Raw genomic sequence first — 19,296 nt, forward strand, 5'->3', positions numbered from 1 at the left:
TAAGTGGCTTGATATTTATTTTTAATACATTGTATTATATTATTAAACTTTAAAAACTTTCTCCTGAAAAATCAAATTTTTTGATTTATGACATTCTTGAAAGGAGTGAGCGATATGTAAGACGGAAGATATCGCGAGGTGGGGATACTGGAATGAGCATGTAAATAGAATGTCGGAAGATAGTCTTCCACGTATCGCCCTTCAAGGAAACCCTGAAGGACGCATACCCCCAGGCAGACCTCCAAAAGGGTGGAGAGACAGCTGGGAGTTAGCATCCCAAGAGCGACAGGCGGCGGCACAGACAGATCCCGAGGATCTATAAAAAGAAGACAGAAGAAGATATTTTTCACAATTTTAATGGACACTTTTCATTTTTAGGTTTTGGCTGACCACAAGGACGCGGTGTTCATCTTGATATCGGTGTTCATCATCTTCTGCACTACGGGAACACTCTGCCTGGTATTTGTGCCCAAGGTTCGTACTCTGACTCACTCTTTGACAAATGTTTATTTGCATCACGCGCGTTTTCTCAGTGCAGGTCAAATCTCTTTGTAGCGAATACCGATTTGACGAAATTTCCAGTATAACGAATCTGCAATTCGTCCCCGGAAAACTTCCATATCAAATGTACTGAACCAAAATTCCATGTAGCCGATTCTCAGAATAACCAACTTTTTTTTCAAAGTTTTAAAATGATGTTATTACAATTCATTTTAAAACATTGAAAAGTCCAAAAGAAAATTTGAGATTTTTTTTATCAAAAATTAAAAAGCTATTTGAACTTGCTTTTTAAATCACGTTTCTTTCATTGCTTATAAATTTATTTTTTCCAATAAAGTCTCACAGTTTAAAAATCATAGTTTCATTTCTGTTGTGTCCTGTAGTAGGTAGGTACCTATATTGTATAGATCACTGGCCGGAAGATCGGGTGTAGTGTAACAGTAATAACTAATTTTAAATTTTCTTATAAGAGTGGGTATAATATAGCGATAAAATAAATTTTAAATGTTTCATATCCTATCATAATAAAAATAATAAAAACCCTTATCCGCACCCCAAAGGTGCATAGGGCACTGCGTCATATAAACGCAGTGTTATCTTGATCACATGAAGAAAAGGTGATCAGCCCAGGGTAATATTAAATAAATATGACAGTGAAAAAATCACTTATATTTATTTTACCCCCCTTGGGAATCGAACCCGGGACCTCCAGAACGGTAGCCGAGCGTGCTGACCATTACACTACGGAGGCGGACAAAAACTGTCTATATGTATACATGATTGAATCCACCAACATCTGATTCTGTTTTAACTAACTAACTAACTAACCATCACGTCGCTTCTCCGCAGGGGTAGGCAGAGAGAATAGAACGCCACACCACTCTGTCTTTGCAAACATTCTTCGCCTCTTCCACGTTCATGCATCTCCTCATACATTCCCGCCGATTGTTTCGACTCCTAACCTGACCGCTTTCAAGTATTTGGCATACCTGATCGTGCCAAGTTTTTCTCGGTCTTTCTCTGCTTGTTTTTCCAACTACATTTGCCTCAGAAATTTGTTCAACCGTTCTTTCCTCACTCATACGTTCCACATGTCCAAACCATCTCAACACACCTTTCTTAATTTTATCGATAATGCTTATCTCAGCCTTGCATTCTTTCCTTATTTCATTTTATTCCTCATTTTTTTTTCTTTTTGCTTGTGTTAACATCCAGTAATTTTAGTTCAAGACGGGTAATTCCATATTCCGCAAATTATTTTTCATTATACCAAAGTAATATTTAACGTGGTTGATTTTTTTTTGCTTAAAACACTGTTTTTGTATTGAAAAATAAGTTTTTATTCGAAATAAATGTATAGTTTAGGAAAAAAACATTATCAGTGACAGGGGCATGAAAAACTTTTGTCGAATTGTTAGTGACAGGGTCATTGAAAACTATTGTCAGATTGTCAGTGACAGGGACAATGAAAACTATTGTCGGATTGTCTGTAGCAGGGACATTCAAGACTATTGTTATATTGTCAGTGACAGGGACATTAAAAACTGTGTCAGATTGTCAGTGACAGGGACAATGAAAACTATGTGACGTTGTCCGTGACAGGGACATTGAAAACTATTGACACAATCTAAACATTTTTTTCAATTTCCGTCTACTCTATAACCAAATTGAGCGTTTACTTATTTTTCTCTTCTCTTTGTCAGCTGGTGGAGCTGCGCCGCAACAAGAAGGGCGCCGCGGACAACCGCATCCGCGCGACGCTGCGCACGGCGGGCGGCGGCGCGCGCGGCGCGGGCGGCGGCGGCGGCGCCGGCGGCCACTCGCCCCCGCCCGGCGAGCTGGAGCGCCGCATGCGCGAGCAGCGCGCCACCAACTCGCGCTACCGCAAGCAGCTGCAGGCCAAGGAGTCCGAGCTGCAGGTGCCTCTCTCAAATCTCACATTACACTTCTCTTAACCCTTATCCGCACACAATGGTGCATAGGGCACTGCATCGTAGCGACGCAGTGTTCTTTTTTTTTTTGAGGTCAAGGAATCTTGCATCCCTTATGTCATTGCGACCATATTAGGTCTATTGTGACCTCCCTCTGTACCCAATGGTGCATAGGGCTCTTTTTAGTGTTTTTTTTTGAGGTGTAGGAGTCGTGCATCCCTTATGTCACTGCGACCATATTAGGTCTATTGTGACCTCCCGCTGTACCCAATGGTGCATAGGGCTCTTTTTAGTGTTTTTTTTTTTTGAGTTCAAGGAATCTTGCATCCCTTATGTCACTGCGACCATATTAGGTCTATTGTGACCTCCCTCTGTACCCAATGGTGCATAGGGCTCTTTTTAGTGTGTGTGTTTTTTTTTTAGGTCAAGTAATCTTACATCCCTTATGTCACTGCGACCATATTAGGTCTATTGTGACCTCCCTCTGTGTCACAGCTCACTGCCAAGACCTACGTGTGTCATGTAACTCACGGCCTGTCTTGGTGGTCGGAGCTTCACCATCTCGGAGTCCAGTAGAGGTCCTCCAAGGATGTGACTGAGACTGTGAGGATGTGTTTGCGAGCGAGTGTGTACAACTATAGAGTATGTGGATTGGTGTTTCGTTATCCTCCATAAAAAATCTGCGCACTGGGGAGTCAGTGTTATCTTGATCGTTGCATGAAGCCAAGGTGATCAGCCATGCGCTTCTTGTACCAGTCCGGGGTGATATTAAATAAATATGAGAGTGAAAATCACCCATATTTATTTTGACCCCCCTGGGAATCGAACCCGAGACCTCCAGTACGGTAGCCTAACGCGCTGACCACTACACTACAGAGGTGGATATTACACTTACTTATTTTACAGCGTGAACAGCAAAATTTTGAGTGTGTCCAAATACTTCACATCTCAACATATATGAAAAATAATATGGAAGTCTGGATATTTACAAAGCTTATGACCTGTCATGGGCTGGTGTGTAAAAAGTGTAGCGGTTAACGTGTAAGGCTACCATGCTATGGTTTCTGGGTTCGATTCCGACGGAGTAAGACCCTGGACTGGTACCTGAAGTGCAGGGCTGATCACCTCGCCTTTACGTTATAAATAATAATAAAAAACACCGCATCAATGCGATGCAGTGCTCTATGCGCCATTGGGTGCGGATAGGGGCTATGAGAAAAAGAAAAATCTGCCAGAATTGCCTTTAGATGAGCTGTTGGTTTTTTTTTTACAACATTTTGAGTGTGTCCAAATACTTGTTCACAAATCTGGATTATCTCCAATGAGAAGTTATTTTTTACATTATTTTTGATGTCTCAACATAGATAAAGAAGAATATGGAAATCCGTAGAAGATAGATGAAGAAGAATATGATCTTCCATATTCTTCTCCGTCTATGTTGAGATGTCAGAAAACAATATATTATTTGGAGAAAAAGAAATGGATTCGCACCGGGAAATTTCTGACTCAAGAGTCCTAACCACGGGACCACAACCCGACTTATTTAAAGCACTTACTCTTGAATCAGATTTTTTCGGTTCGAACCCACTCTACCACAATTTGATACCTATTTCTAATAATGAGCCGCTTAGGCTCACAGAAATAAAATGCAATTGAAGTATTTCTGTCCATAAGGAAAACAATATTTATTATTTACCCTTTCCGGTCCATAAAAAAAATAAAAAAAATCCATCAGGTCCACAATAGATTAACAGTATTACAGGGTAAAACAATACATCCAAGTTTTTTAAAATAAAACTACACTTGGTTTAAAAATTTATTTTTATTTTGAATGTACACAATCTTGTCTCTTATTATTACATTTTGTAGACATCTAATGTATGATGTCGGTGAAAACAGCCACCGATGCAAAGGCCGGGCTTTCGCGTCCTATGTAGGACTCACTGGAATAATGTCGATGTCGAATGACATTCAACATAGGACTGGAAAGGGTTAAAATAAATATTTCTCTTTTATTAAAACAAAAATAAATTCAAAATATCAACAAAAAAAATGTTTTTTTTTTGTTCCTTCTCAGATGCTGATGGGCAAGCTGGGCGCTGAAGTGCCGGTGGCTCCGGCCAAGGGGGCTGCTGTCGGACAGCAGAAGACCGCAGCCTCCAACCTACTCGCCCCCAAGGAGAATCCAAGCCAGATGGGTGAGGAACGCCTCTGCGTCAGGCAGTACCCCTTTGATAAAGCTCCATAACCTACTCCCGTTATCCATCTTGAAATCATTCAATACCTTCTTCTTGGTGTAGGCCTTGTGGCCTGTTTTTAAGAGGGATTAGCCTCCTGCGATGTCGATTCCCAGCTATCGATCCATCTCTTTGGTGGTCTACCATGGGGTTGGACGTACAGTGCGATGTGGGGGAGTCTGGATGGTTCCTTTCTCCTCGCATGCGCATACCATTGTCTCCTTCGTTGCCTTCCCCACCTAACGACATCTTCCATCTTGCATATTTCCCTTATCTTATGTCCTTTTAAAACGCTAACTGACGTGCCGGACAGTAACATCCCGTGTAATTCCGTGTAGGGGACAGACTCCCAAAGGGTTGAAATGATGTATGTTTTATCTTGTCCCAGATACGAGTGAGATCACATCTCTGTGCAGCCTCACAGCATCGCAGGGAGCAGACGACTACTACTTTCTGCAGCAGATGTCCGGAGAGAGGTATGATCTTCATTTTACTTACCACTTTATGCTTATCTTTAATACAGGGGTTCCCAACCTTTTTGTACTCTAGAGCAGTGCTCCGCAACCGGTGTGCCGTGGCACAATGGGTGCCGTGAGCAGGATTCAGGTGTGCCGCAGCCAAATTCAATGTAATTGACATTTTTTATTATTTTACATTATGTAATTAAATAAAAATATAATTGGTCATTGGGTCATTGGTCATTAACACACAATGACAAATTATTTTTCATAACATTGTCTTTTATTTCAAAATTGTAATATAATTATAAATACATAATTTTTCAACGTATTTTATGTATTAATTGTTAAATCATTCACAGATTTTTTGAGTCTACTAAGTTGTATTTTACTGTGAAAAAATACATAAAAATTAATATTATGATAATTGTTTAGTTATGGCATTTTCAATCAAATATTTAGTTGACTCAAAAAATTTGTGTTTGATTTAACAATTAATACATAAATTAAAATGGAGTTCTACAAATTAAATGCCAAATCAATAAATAATTTTTCAATGGTCTATAAATTTTAGCTTTAGGTGTGCCGCGCAATTCTAGGAAGAATTTTGGTGTGTCGCAGGTGAGAAAAGGTTGCGGAGCACTGCTCTAGAGCACATTCTAAAATATCGGTAAGGTGGCGGGCGCCACCTGTTTTTAATCAATTAATTTTTTGAGTATTGTCAGCAAAGAAACCACTCATATATACAATATTGCAAATACTTACAACATTTTGAGTGTGTCCAAATACTTGTTCACAAAATCTGGATTATCTCCAATTACAGGAGTAATTTTTATATTATTTTTTGACATCTCATCAAAGATGAAGAAGAATATGGAAGTCTGGGCATTTACGGGGCTGACGACCGTCATAGGCTGGTTTAAGTGATCACTTTACACACGTGTAACATTCACCAATTCTAGCCATTATCGACAACCATTCTTGAATCACTAGAACTTCACTAGAGACATCTATTGGTGAGATGAAAATGCCCCTTCCATATTCTTCTTCATCTTTGATAAGATGTCAAAAAATACTCTTGTAATTGGAGATAATCCAGATTTTGTGAACAAGTATTTGGACACACTCAAAATGTTGTAACAATAATTCACATTTTTAATTCATTTTTATGAAAAAATTCTGTCTGTGTCGAATAGTGCCAGGCACATTTGAATCGTTCTGCGGGCACCATGACCCTGCGGGCACGGGGTTGGGGAACCTTTGGTTTACTATATTGGAATTTATTAAAAATTCTTCCATTTATGATAAAATTTTATCTTTTTTTATGAAATAAAATAACTACTATAAAGTTTTTCCACATATATTTTATATGACTAGTGACCGGGTTTCATTGTTACCGACATCATCAGACTGATGGAAGGCTAGACGAAATTCTTTGCTATAAAAACAACAAGGCAGGGGTTGAAAACCATATTTATAAAAAATTTATTATAGAAATGGATTTTTGTATGTAAATTTAAATACAAACTTTTATTTAATTTAGTTATATAGTGATGATATCAATTCATATGGCCTAACCATCTCAACACACCTTTCTTAATTTGATGAATAATGCTTATCTCAGCCTTGCATTTTTTCCTTATATCACCATTGGAACATCTATCATACGGAGTTTTACGTGGTTTCCTCCCAGCAATGAGCAAATGCTGAGAAGTTCCTGATTGGCCCACACTAGATTATGCCTCCTGTTCCCAACACGGATGCAAATAAAAACATATTTAATTAGCTAGAAGAAACAAAAATCCACAAAATGATCTATAAACCTTGTACATAATAAGCTAGGTAAATAATAAATGCAATTCCCATCTAAAAAAAATGTATCGTACACGGTTTTGCCACACTGAGAGATGGCATTCTGACTGCATTCAGTCTACTTTCATCCTTCTTTTGCCAACTCCACACTTCATATCCACACATACTATGTATTAGAACAAATTCAATGTTTTATCTTCATCATTGCTTTGTCCCGTCATCATAGGACCAAGGAGGTGTCAATAGTGTCCGCCTCGTCCCAGGCAGAGTCCCAGGTACCGACGGAAGTCCCCGCGCCCCGGAAGGAGACCACCAAGAACGTCTCCTTCAAGAACCACACGGATGCGTCTCCCACCGGCCCACACCGGCACCAGGACCACCTGCCCGCAACCCGGGAGGTCCGGGAGAAGGAGCGGGACCGGGATCGGTACTCTGCCCGGGACGGCGGGGCTAGTAACACGTTCAGGGGGCACGCGGAAGTCCTGTCCAGTAATGGGACGCGTCCTGTTATGGAAAAGGATCAGCTAGCCAAGTCGCCGTATGGATGGAGACAAGAGGTATATATTTATAATTAAAATGTAACATTGTTTTAAAATTACTGTAAATATTTTATTATAACTTAAGTATTTATTTACTGAACGGCTAATGCCTTTAACATATTACATATCGCTCACTCCTTTTAAGAACGTCATAAACCAAAAAACTTGATTTTTCAGGAGAACGTTTTTAAAGTTTAAAAATATAATACAATGGACTAAAAATAAATATCAAGCCACTTATTGAACTTTTTACTGTGCAACAGATCTTTTTAGGTTTAACCTGAAAGTTTTTTTTTTTAATTTGAAAAATATTTAATATATTTAAAAAAATAATTAAACAATTTTCTTCAAAATGCAAAATCAACACTTTATGCCCTATAGCGGGTAAATATTAAGTTAAAAATATGCCTCTTTTGCTGGGATATAGTAGATTTTCTGGGCATCCCGAAAACATGCACAACTGAAAATGGACGATTTTTGATTTATGACGTTCTTGAAAGGAGTGAGCGATATGTACAATATCTAATATAATAGAGGTCCAGTGTTGCGGACTCTTTAAGTCAGAGTTTCTTGGTTCGAACTCACTCTTTCACAATTTGATACCTATTTCTAATAATGAGCCGCTTAGGCTCACAGAAATAGTATGAAATTTAAATATTTGTGTAAATAAAAACACAAATATTTCTCTTTTAAAAAAATAAAAAAGTACTTGTATATAGGTACCTACTTTAAATTTTTCAATTTTTATCATTCTACTTGGACCCCTTTACTACCTTATTTATTCCTTATTTAAAATTGAGTAGCGTAATTCTATTCAGAGTAGGTAACAACAGTTCTAATATTTTTTTTTTTCAAATTATTTTTAACATTGGCAACACTTTGAAAAAAAAGATGGTGCACACATGGAATGGATTATAGGGTAGATAAAAACTGATATATTATTGAAAATTATGTATTGTAGTTTTTTTTAGTGTAGTGTTTTTTTTTAATATTATGTAAATTGATATTGTTCAAAAAACCACAGGCAATTATAATATTTTCAATTGTATTAATTTCAAATGACTTGAATATGAAAAATTGTGACGTCATCAATTACTTATTTTCTTCTTCTCCGTCTTATTCCTCATTACTGAAGGATGTGACCCTTGTGGAAGCAATGACTCTTCTCCAGTTATCCCTTGACTGCGCTGCACGTAGCGCTCCAACCACCGAGGTGCCTGCTACTGCCTTAACTTGATCGATCCATCGTGTGGGGATCTTCCTCTCCCTCTATTCCCCTCCAGGCTACCGATCACAACCTAAGACAGCGTCGGCATAGATTGTTTCACATTCCTATACACAGGACCAACCTACCGATGGTTATACCTGTAGGAAGAGCTACCGCTATGTTCAACAATATCTCATTGGATATTGGTCTGTTCCATGTGTCTGAAGGAGTTTTCCGAAGCGGGATTCTTCTACACCTTTAGCAATAGTTCTTGCATATTTTAGATTTTTGTATGTATTTAATGTATACGCTTTAAATTTTTCAGTTTGTAATGTATATCGCTCACTCTTTTCAAGAACGTCATAAATCAAAGATTTTTCATGAGAATGTTTTTAAAGTTTAAAAATATAATACAATATATTAAAAATAAATATCAAGCAACTTACTGAACTTTTTACTGTGCAACAGATATTTTTAGGTAAAACCTAAAGGTTTTTTCTCCATTTGAAAAATATTTAGTTTATTTAAAAAAAAAATTAAACAATATCTTTTCTTCAAAATGCAAAAACAACACTTTCTGCCCTGTAGCGGGTAAATATTGAGTTGAAAATATGCCTCTTTTGCTGGGATATAGTACATTTTCTGGGCATTCCGAAAACATGCACAACTGAAAATTTACGATTTTTGATTTATGACGTTCTTGAAAGGAGTGAGCGATATGTTACTTGAAAATAAATATATTGAATTGAACCGAAAAAACCTATCGGTCGTTCCGGGCTATCCTCATTGCCGTGTGCGACATTTCCAAATAACAGAAGACCAGAGTCACTTATTTTAAAATTTAATAATTTATATAATTAATTGGTGATTTATTTTGTCTTGTCTCCCCAGCCGGCGATGGAGCTGCAGCCGGCTCCCAAGCAGGTCACGATCCAGACACCCTCGCACCACAAGCAGGAGACGGACTACCAGAATCTGCCCGCCACCGCAGACAGGACCAGGGGGGAGGGGCAGGAGGAGCCCGCCATGGACAGCAGGAGGCTGAGTAAGCCTAGAATTTTCACTCATGAATTATTTATTTATTTATTTGGGATTTTTACAGCCATAGCAATACTTCTTCTTCTTCTTAAGTAGATCCTAGGGATCTGTTTGTGCCTCCGCATGTCGCTCTTGGGATGTCGACTCCCAGCTGTCTTTCCATCTTTTCGGAGGTCTGCCTGGGGATCTGCGTCCTTCAGGGTTGCCTTGGAGGGCGATACGTGGAAGTCTGTCTTCTGACATTCTGTTTATATGTTCCTTCCAGTATCGCCTTCATTGTCGTCCCCACCTCAGGATATCCTCCATCTTACACATAACAATACAACATACAATAACAATACAATATACAATAACAATTAATAAATCTACAGCCAATTACAAAAATAAACTGATAATGTTATTCTTATTATAATAAGTGATGAATGAAAGTAATGTTTGTGGTTGGGGTGAGTGTGTGTGTGTGTGTGTGTATGTAAGAGGGTGTGTATGTGTGTATCAGTGAATTATGTGAAACTATTATTCTTCTTCTAACCCTTATCCGCACCCGATGTTGCATAGGGCACTGCATCACATAAACGCAGTGTTATCTTGATCGTTAACACATGAAGGAAAGGTGATAAGCTTTCCGTTTCAGGTACAGGTAATATTGAATAAATATTAGAGTGAAAAAATCACTTATATTTATTTGACCCCCTTGAGAATCAAACCGAATATGAAACTATAGTAACTTTAAACATAAAGAGTAAATCCACTCACGAGAAGGCATAGGCTATGAAACTTAAAAAGTTTAAGCCTGAGTGGGGTCATGATAAGCGGTGTTGCATAAGCCGTAGCTAGATTTCAGAGTCACTTGGATGTTAGGTAATAAAAATAAAAAGTCCTTTCCATTCTAAAGATTTTACTAACACATCTCACGATATAATCATAAGATGGACCCCAACAAATATACGATAGAGACCTTAGGAAAACAAAAAAGGTGCCGGAAGACCCCCAAAGAGATGGTCCAACGACGCATTCGCTGTGGGGGGTAGAAACTGGCTGCAAGCAGCAACCGACCGGAGGAAATGGAAAGGGGAAGAGGCCTATATTCAGCAATGGAGGTCGGAGGCCTCATTAGAAGAAGAAGAAGATGATTTTTTTTAAAACCCTTATATGCACCCCAATGGTGCATAGGGCACTGCTTCATATAAACGCAGTGTTATCTTGATCGTTTACACATGAAGGAAAGGTGATCAGCCCTCCGCTTCAGGTACTAGTCAAGGGTAATATTGAATAAATATTACATTGAAAAAATCACTTATATTTATTTGACCCCCCCTGGAAATCGAACCCGGGACCTCCAGAACAGTAGCCGAGCGTGCTGACCATTACAATACGGAGGCGGACAAACGATGATATAATAGGAATGTATAGAAGATAATATAATAGGAATAAATGGTCAAAATAAAATATTTGATAAACGACTCCAAAATTTGTTTGACTGATTTTTTTTCTGTCGACAGGCCAAAGAAGAGACTCAGAAAAACGTCGCAGCAACTTCATTGTGGCTCAGAGTGACCTGTGGGACACTAACACATTCGCGTACGCCGCTAAGCAACCAGGTATTTATTTTTATTTATGTTTCAAAACATATTACTTACATAAATCATATATAATATTGCCGATGCGATGATCACAGCTTGCTAACATTGTTGAAAACCTGATCATCTTAAAATGAGTACCTTTTGCTTCCCAGTGCATCATTCGCCAATTCAAAGGAGTGTGTCGGAGAGGAATCCGAGACATCACGGCCACGGCCAGCCCCCCACGCCGCCGCATTCCCAAACTAGGTGAATAATTTTTTTATGATTTATTCTATACGACAGTGGAATATTTATTTCATTTTAATTTATTAAACTTCACGTACAGAAAATACATAAGTATATTGGCGGGCTTATTGCTAAAAAGCAATATCTTCCAACCAACCAAAAACAGACTATTGATATTGATCAAAACGTTTTATACCATATATATCTGTTATATGCAATCATAGGGTAGATAGTACTTGAACATTAAAAAAAAACATTAATTATAAATTAACATATAAAAAATATAAATTACAAAAGATGATAATATGAGGGCAAAGGAAAAAGGGAGTTTAGGGAAGGAGGTAGAGGGAAAAGCTAAGGGAGGAGGATTGATGGACAGTTAGGATTCTAATGATAGATAGTAATGTCTCTTAAAAGTTATTAGAGAAGGTGCATTTGTTTACGCGGAGAGGTAATTCATTCCATAGTCTGGCCGCTTGAACAGAGAAGGAATTACTGAAGAATGATGTGTTATGGCGAGGAATGGAAAGTGTTCTTTCTTGGGATGAACGAAGTGATAGACCATGATCTGAGAGGTGTATAAAATTTTCAGCCAGAATATTCACGCTATGGAAGATGGAAGTCTGAGCATCCCAGGGCTTACGACCCGCCATTTGGCCGGCTGGAGCGTAACAACTAACCCGTGTTACATTATTGTTCCTTTTCATCCTTGCAGGGATCCCCAGTTCCCTCCTGGCCCTCACCAGTCTTCTGGAAATGTATCCCAGAGGACCACTCCGGAGCGAAGGTCCTCCAATGCTAGTCAGCATATGAATCACTTCGGTAAGATAAAAAAAATGTAATTAAAATGTAACTTTGCTTTAAAATCACTATAAATATTTTATTAAAACTTAATTATAATGTCTACTGGTTTCAGTCTTGATAAAGAAGCGGTTAGCTTCGAAACCAGTAGACATTATAATTAGGTTATAATAAAATATTTATAGTGATTTTAAACCAAAGCTACATTTTCATTATAAAATGGAAAATCACAAAGTAAGAGCTTCAAATATAAATAATATATAAAAAATGTTTAGTATCAAACAAAATATTAAAAAAAGTAATTTATTTGTATCAGCCACTGGACTATTCATCCTACAAATGATGTATCTATATTATAGGTGTCTATCTATTGTTTTTATCTTTTTATTTATGAACATAAATTGTATACATTTATTTAAAGAACAATTATATAAACAAGATATTTAAAATTTCAAAAAAATGCAGACACCCATCAAGCCACCTTGTGTTTCTTGTCCGTGTAGTTCTTTTTACATACATTTTTTATTGTTTTTAACCTAATATACACACAAAAAAGACAGAAAAAATTAAGAATATAAACTATTTTATAATTTTTGCAGAATTAACTCTTGATCATTTACCCATTCCTTTATTTTGCCTTTGCTCAATACATTTAACTCGAAACTATGATTTCATTAATTGATTCAGCAGTCACTTTATGGTAAAATGTATCCATTTTTAATTAATTTTTTCTTAGTAAATACCAATACGGTGTTTGAAAATGATGCGGAATGCATCGAAACACGTGTCACAGTAGATTTTAAGAAATAGTGGTATTTACTAAGTAAAACATTACTTAAAAATGGATACATTTTTTATTGTTTTTATCCATTTTAACCTAATATACACACAAAAAAGCGAGAAAAAATTAAGAATATAGACTATTTTACAATTGTTATAGAATTAACTCTTGATCATTTGCCCGTTCCATTATTTTGCCTTTGCTCAATACGTATTTAAGTTTGAGCTCTAAAGATGCTCAAAACTATGTATTGAAGTGTTCTACTTCCATATTTATATTTCACTCTTGGGTCTATCAACCCTTATAACAAGTAATTACTCTTCTCAAGTCACCATTAGCCGGATCCACGCGACTCGCATAACCGTATGTGTTTTCACAAAACATGCCCCATACGCGGCTGACATAAACCTATGTGTTTTTACTTTGCTCCAAGTTTCGAACGTCAGTTCAACTTGGAGGGATTTTTTCATGGTGTGGAACTTGGATAAAATAATACGCTAATCCTTGGCCTTATGACATCTGTTGAAATATCTGACTAATGTTTTGTAACATCACAAGGATAAATAAAAGAACAGATCCCTGATTTTTCTCGAGGTCGGTAATTAGTCCGCGCCATAATCATGCCCTATATCTGTCTCACTCTCGACGTTACGCATCGCCAGTGGGTAAGAATGACACGCGATGCGTGCTTTGATTTATTTATGTTACGATCTTATTTGTTTATATTACGATATATTTCAAGAATAATGTGACACAAGTGTATTATAGAGTACCAAAAAGGCACAATGAATCCCATTGAACGTTTTTGTTTAGGAAAATAAATCGATTCTTAACTAAATACATGATAAAAGTAACATTTTAAAAAAGGCGAAATACCGCCGCCCACGGGCGTCTCTCAGGAACAAAGTTAACGCGGTTAAAAGGTTAATGAGGGGATGGCTTGTTGATGTGATGTTTATCGCTTGGCAGGCAGTGGGCAGGAGCTGGCCAACCACTGTGGACTCCCGGATCCCGCGGCGGCGGCCATGCCGGCCCCCATGGTCCTGATGGAGGTCCGGAGCAAGGAGGTGGCGCTGCCGCCCGCCCAGGAGGTGGACACCATCAGCAAGAAGCAGCAACAGGTAACCTCGGAGATAGGATAGGACACATCGCTCACTCCTTTCAAGATCGTCATAAATCAAAACACTTGATTTTTAAAAACGTTTTTTCAAAAAAAAAAAAACTAACTAACCATCACGCCGCTTCTCCGCAGGGGTAGGCAGAGAGAATAGAACGCCACACCACTCTGTCTTTGCAAACATTCTTCACCTCTTCCACGTTCATGCATCTCCTCATACATACCCGCCGATTGTTACGACTCCTAACCTGACCACTTTCAAGTATTTGGCATACCTGATCGTGTCATGTTTTCTCGGTCTTCCTCTGCTCTTTTTTTCACTTACATTCGCCTTATAAATTTGTTTTACCGTTCTTTCCTCACTCATTCGTTCTACATGTCCAAACCATCTCAACACACCTTTCTTAATTTTATCGATAATGCTTATCTCAGCTTTGCATTCCTTCCTTTTTTCACTATTCGCACATCTATCATACATCGTTTTGCCGCACGTTTTTGATGTTTAAAAATATGTATTAAAAATAAATATCAAGCCACTTATTGAACTTTTAACTGTGCAACAGATCTTTTTAGGTAAAACCTGAAGGTTTTTTCTCCATTTGAAAAATATTTAGTAAATTTAAAAAAAATATAATAAATTTATTATTATAAAAAAAAAGAGAAATATTTGTATTTTTATTTTTATATTTTCACAAATATTCGAATTTCATATTATTTCTGTGAGCCTAAGCGGCTCATTATTAGAAATAAGTATCAAATTGTGGTAGAGTGGGTTCGAACCGAGAAACTCTGACTCAAGAGTCCGCGGCACTAACCACGGGACCGCAACCCGACACAATACCATTAATAATTAAACAATACCTTTTCTTCAAAATGCAAAAACAACACTTTCTGCCCTGTAGCGGGTAAATATTAAGTTAAAAATATGCCGCTTTTGCTGGGATAAAGTACATTTTCTGGGCATTCCGAAAACATGCACAACTGAAAATTGACAATTTTTGATTTATGACTTTCTTGAAAGGAGTGAGCGAAATTTCTGTAGTACTTCCTCCCTCGTAGCATTGAACGAATGTAAGAAAATTGAAAGCTGTCCCACTGCATGCCCAGATCTGATACAGAAGCATCTAGGCTTCCTGACAGATCTGCTCTTGCAAAGCAATTTTTTTTAACTAAGTTGCGAAATTTATTGAAAATGTGAAACAATATAAAATTGTTTCCCGATTTTACTGTGAATTTACATTTAAAAGCTTTCAATATACCTGTCACTGCCAATCTAAATAAATACAAGATTGTAAGTCCATCACCAAATTTTCGAGAAGTACCCCAGTGTAGGCAGTGAAAGGGATTAGTGTTTAGTTCAATTAGTCAGCTAGATCCGATTCCGACTCGACGTTGGCCGGTACACAGACGCCCACAACCCCGACCAACACAGCAGACAGACACGGAACAGTGCAAAGACATTTACAGAAAATGGTCAGTCATCGCATTTCCACTCAACCATTATTCATCGACACTTTTTCGGATCCCTTTCACAAGTAACTACACATATATATACATACATATGTGTAAGAGAATGCATATTTTGTGACAGGACCAGATGAGGCACAAGCAGCAGCTGCAGCTGTTCCAGCAGCCCCCGCGCGTCCCGAGCGGCCAGCGGGCCGCCACCCCCGGAACGCAGGGCAAGCGGCCCGTGGCGCACCACCTCTCCACGCCCGACGTGCACAACAGGAAGAGTAAGTGGAGGAGAGGCGGATGCATGTCTCCATCCCTAGGGAACGTAGCCGGAAGAATGTGTCCCTGATCAGTATGGGCCCTTCGAAGCTCATGATGATAAAATATTAAATTATGTTGATAATCAGATAGTTATAGGCCGGGGGTCGACTGATGTCCTCTACCTTGGTTTTTTCCTGGTATATTCATTTTTAATTTTATCCCTTAAACCAGGGGCTCCCAATATTTTTTAGTCCGCGGCGCACTTACAAGTTTACTATTTTGTCACGGCGCCCAACCTTTTTTCGATTTTTTTTTATTTTGATTTATTTCATAGATACATATTTATTTCATAGATACATTTACTAAATGTATTACGGCTCTTTAGGCATGGCCTGTGTTGAGCCGAAATACTAACATGTTAATATAATTTTTTAATTTTTTATATTATTTGTTTTTTTTTTTTTTAATTATTAAATTATATACATAACATAGAAGAGATAGAATAATAATTTACAGTATAAAGGTTTTACATAAAATAATTACACCTGGACTTTGATTAAAGTCTTTACTTTAGTAAACTATTTGGAATAGATAATATGACTGTATACATATGTACATATATATATTGTAGTCGAAAGAAATAGGTACCTACAATAATCGTAGTTAGATAGAAAGATGCCAGCTCTCAAAGTAGAAATCGTTGCTTTATAGGTACCCGAGAATATTTGTGGTTTTAGATAATTATAGAGGATCGACTCACGGCGCCCCTCTTTACTTTCTACGGCGCACCAGGGCGCCGCGACGCGCACTTTGGGAACCCCTGCCTTAAGCTAAAACCAAACATGGATCTTTCCATGGATCGCTGTGTGCCGTTGAGCTTCTCTGCATATCTTTGTCAGATTCACAGTCTCTAGTGCATATGTACTCACTGGCAGCGTGCAGGATTCATAAACTTTAGACCCCTGGTATAGGCAAATAATTCCACATTCTCTACAATTGTGACGCACTCGCTCACAAACGAAGTCACATCCTTGGAGGACCTCTACTGGACTCCGAGAAGGTGAAGCTCCTACCACCAAGACAGGTTATGAGTTATACAGAGGGAAGTCACAATAGACCTAATATGGTCGCAGTGACATAAGGGATGCAAGATCCCTTGACTCCAAAAAAAAAAATAGGCAAATAAATAAAGCGTATTTTTCAGAAATAAAAAAGATTTAATTTTCATTATTTATTTGACTTCTTTTGACCCTGTCGCTGTAGCGAGTAAAATTTTCTCCAGGTTCAGGTCGGGGGACCCGCGGCGGCGCGCCGGGCGCGGCCGTGCGGCGCATGCAGGCGGCGAGCTCCGAGTCGGAGCTGTTTGAGTGCGCCATCCTGCCCATCTTCCAGAAGCTGCTGTCGGAGCGCCACCGCTCGCAGCCGCACGGCCTGGACCTGCCCTACGGGCTCAGCTGCCCCAACATATCCATCAAGTGCGACATTGTCGAGTACCTCTAAGCTGCAAACTCACCCTACATCGTAAACTCACTCAAAATTATAAACTCACCTTACATCGTAAGATCATGCAACAATGTTCCTCGTATGAATTACTATATCGTAGTTGTACAGGAAAAAGTGACCAACTAACAAAATGTAAAATTTTCAGGAGGGCCATTTAAGTCTCTTTTGCTTGGCAAGAAAATAAACATCAATGCAGTTAGTCAATTCTAACAAGTCAATATACTATACATCCAAGTTTAAAATCCTTTCGAATTTTTTTCAGGGTAATATAAAGCTAGTAAGATATCAAATAGTCAATGATCACGTTTTTGTTAAAAAATGCACTTGGTCACTTTCTCCTGTATGACTTCGATATATTGTTTATTTTGTGCTAAAGTAACAACCTTGAATTCGCAACGATGAAGAAAAACTCATCAAAGAAGTTATAAATTCACTATACGTCGTATACTCTCCCAAAAATATGAACTCACCCTACATCGTATACTCTCCCGAAATTGTAATCTCACCCTACATCGTAAACAATCCCAAAAATATAAACTAACCCTACATCATAAACCCTCCAAACTCACCCTACATCGTTAACTCTCCCAAAATTATACTCACCCTACATCGTAAACTCACCCTAAATTTTAAACTCGCCTTACATCGTAAGATTATTCAACAGTGTTCCTTAATTGAATAACTATAAATCCTTCGCAACGATTAAGAAAATTAAGTGATATTTATTTTGACCCGTCTGGAAATCGAACCTGGGACCTCCAGCGTGGTAGCTTAATGCGGTAACCACTTCACTGCGGAGCCGGACAAATATATGTGGATTAGAAAGACTATCCTGTTTTTTGTATATATTTTTTTGATCGAGGTAAATTGACAAAATGTATGAATTTTATTAATAAGATAATAACACCCTTATTCGCACCCCAATGGTGCATAGGGCACTGCTTCATATAAACGCAGTGTTATCTTGATCGTTTACACATGAAGGAAACCTTTCCTCACCATCACCTGATCAGCCCTACGCTTCAGGTACCAGTCCAGGGTAATATTGAATAAATATTACAGTGAAAAAATCACTTATATTTATTTGACCCCCCCTGGGAATCGAACCCGGGACCTCCAGAACGGTAGCCGAGCGTGCTGACCATTACACTACGGAGGCGGACAATATTAAAAACAATATATATGTTAAGTTTTTAAAATAAAAGAACTCAACTATAGTCTATTACATATATTATGTTTAAAAAAAAACTTCGAATTTTATGTATATAGTAAAAATGTTACGATGAAACTCGGTTATAGTGACATTGTCAAAAAAAAAAATACAATAATATTGCAATATCAATATTGAAATTGATACCGATACAAAAATAAGATAAGACGCACTCACGTATAAATATGATCATTTCGGTTACAACGTCCCTTGGTTATAATTTCATCGCTATCCCGATCCTCTAACCGAGCTTCACTTTTGTCTAATTTTGAATTCTCTTGGCTGTTGATATATATCGAACTTTATACATTGATATGATATTTATTATTTGTGTATCTATTATAATAGATTTTGGTGTAATTCATATTAAATAAATAGTCACGTATATTAATTTTAAGATAAAAGATTAAGTATAAATAAAATTATTTAATGTAAAAACCTAAAAATTGATCTAAAAATAAAGTTTTTGCAATTTTTTTTTTCCTGTATTAAAATATCTTTAAAATTATCAATTTTGTTTAATATAATACTTGAAATATTTTTATAACCTATTGAGAAATTTTATTTGATATCTTTATAAAAAAATATATAAATGTTGGTTTGTTCAAAATCTTAATTCTCCTTAAGTATTTCGTCG

At 37.6% G+C, this 19,296-nt stretch overlaps 1 protein-coding gene across 1 annotated transcript in view; it reads left to right on the forward strand.

Moving 5' to 3' along the window:
• Positions 1 to 19,048, forward strand: part of GABA-B-R2 (gamma-aminobutyric acid type B receptor subunit 2) — a 49,485-nt gene extending 30,437 nt beyond the window's left edge. Inside the window, exons 18-29 of the mRNA XM_088273688.1 lie at positions 379 to 474; positions 2,205 to 2,420; positions 4,510 to 4,630; positions 5,058 to 5,145; positions 7,166 to 7,496; positions 9,577 to 9,730; positions 11,226 to 11,324; positions 11,459 to 11,552; positions 12,247 to 12,353; positions 14,083 to 14,234; positions 15,822 to 15,966; positions 17,229 to 19,048. Coding sequence (XP_088129814.1) covers positions 379 to 474; positions 2,205 to 2,420; positions 4,510 to 4,630; positions 5,058 to 5,145; positions 7,166 to 7,496; positions 9,577 to 9,730; positions 11,226 to 11,324; positions 11,459 to 11,552; positions 12,247 to 12,353; positions 14,083 to 14,234; positions 15,822 to 15,966; positions 17,229 to 17,446 — 1,821 coding nt within the window. The 3' untranslated portion in view covers positions 17,447 to 19,048. The remainder of the gene's footprint in view (positions 1 to 378; positions 475 to 2,204; positions 2,421 to 4,509; positions 4,631 to 5,057; positions 5,146 to 7,165; positions 7,497 to 9,576; positions 9,731 to 11,225; positions 11,325 to 11,458; positions 11,553 to 12,246; positions 12,354 to 14,082; positions 14,235 to 15,821; positions 15,967 to 17,228) is intronic.
• Positions 19,049 to 19,296: the final 248 nt, after the last annotated feature.

This window comes from Brachycentrus maculatus, unplaced genomic scaffold (genome assembly GCF_059751285.1).
Source record: "Brachycentrus maculatus isolate JH-2025_06_01 unplaced genomic scaffold, ASM5975128v1 h1tg000033l, whole genome shotgun sequence".
NCBI lineage: Eukaryota > Metazoa > Arthropoda > Insecta > Trichoptera > Brachycentridae > Brachycentrus > Brachycentrus maculatus.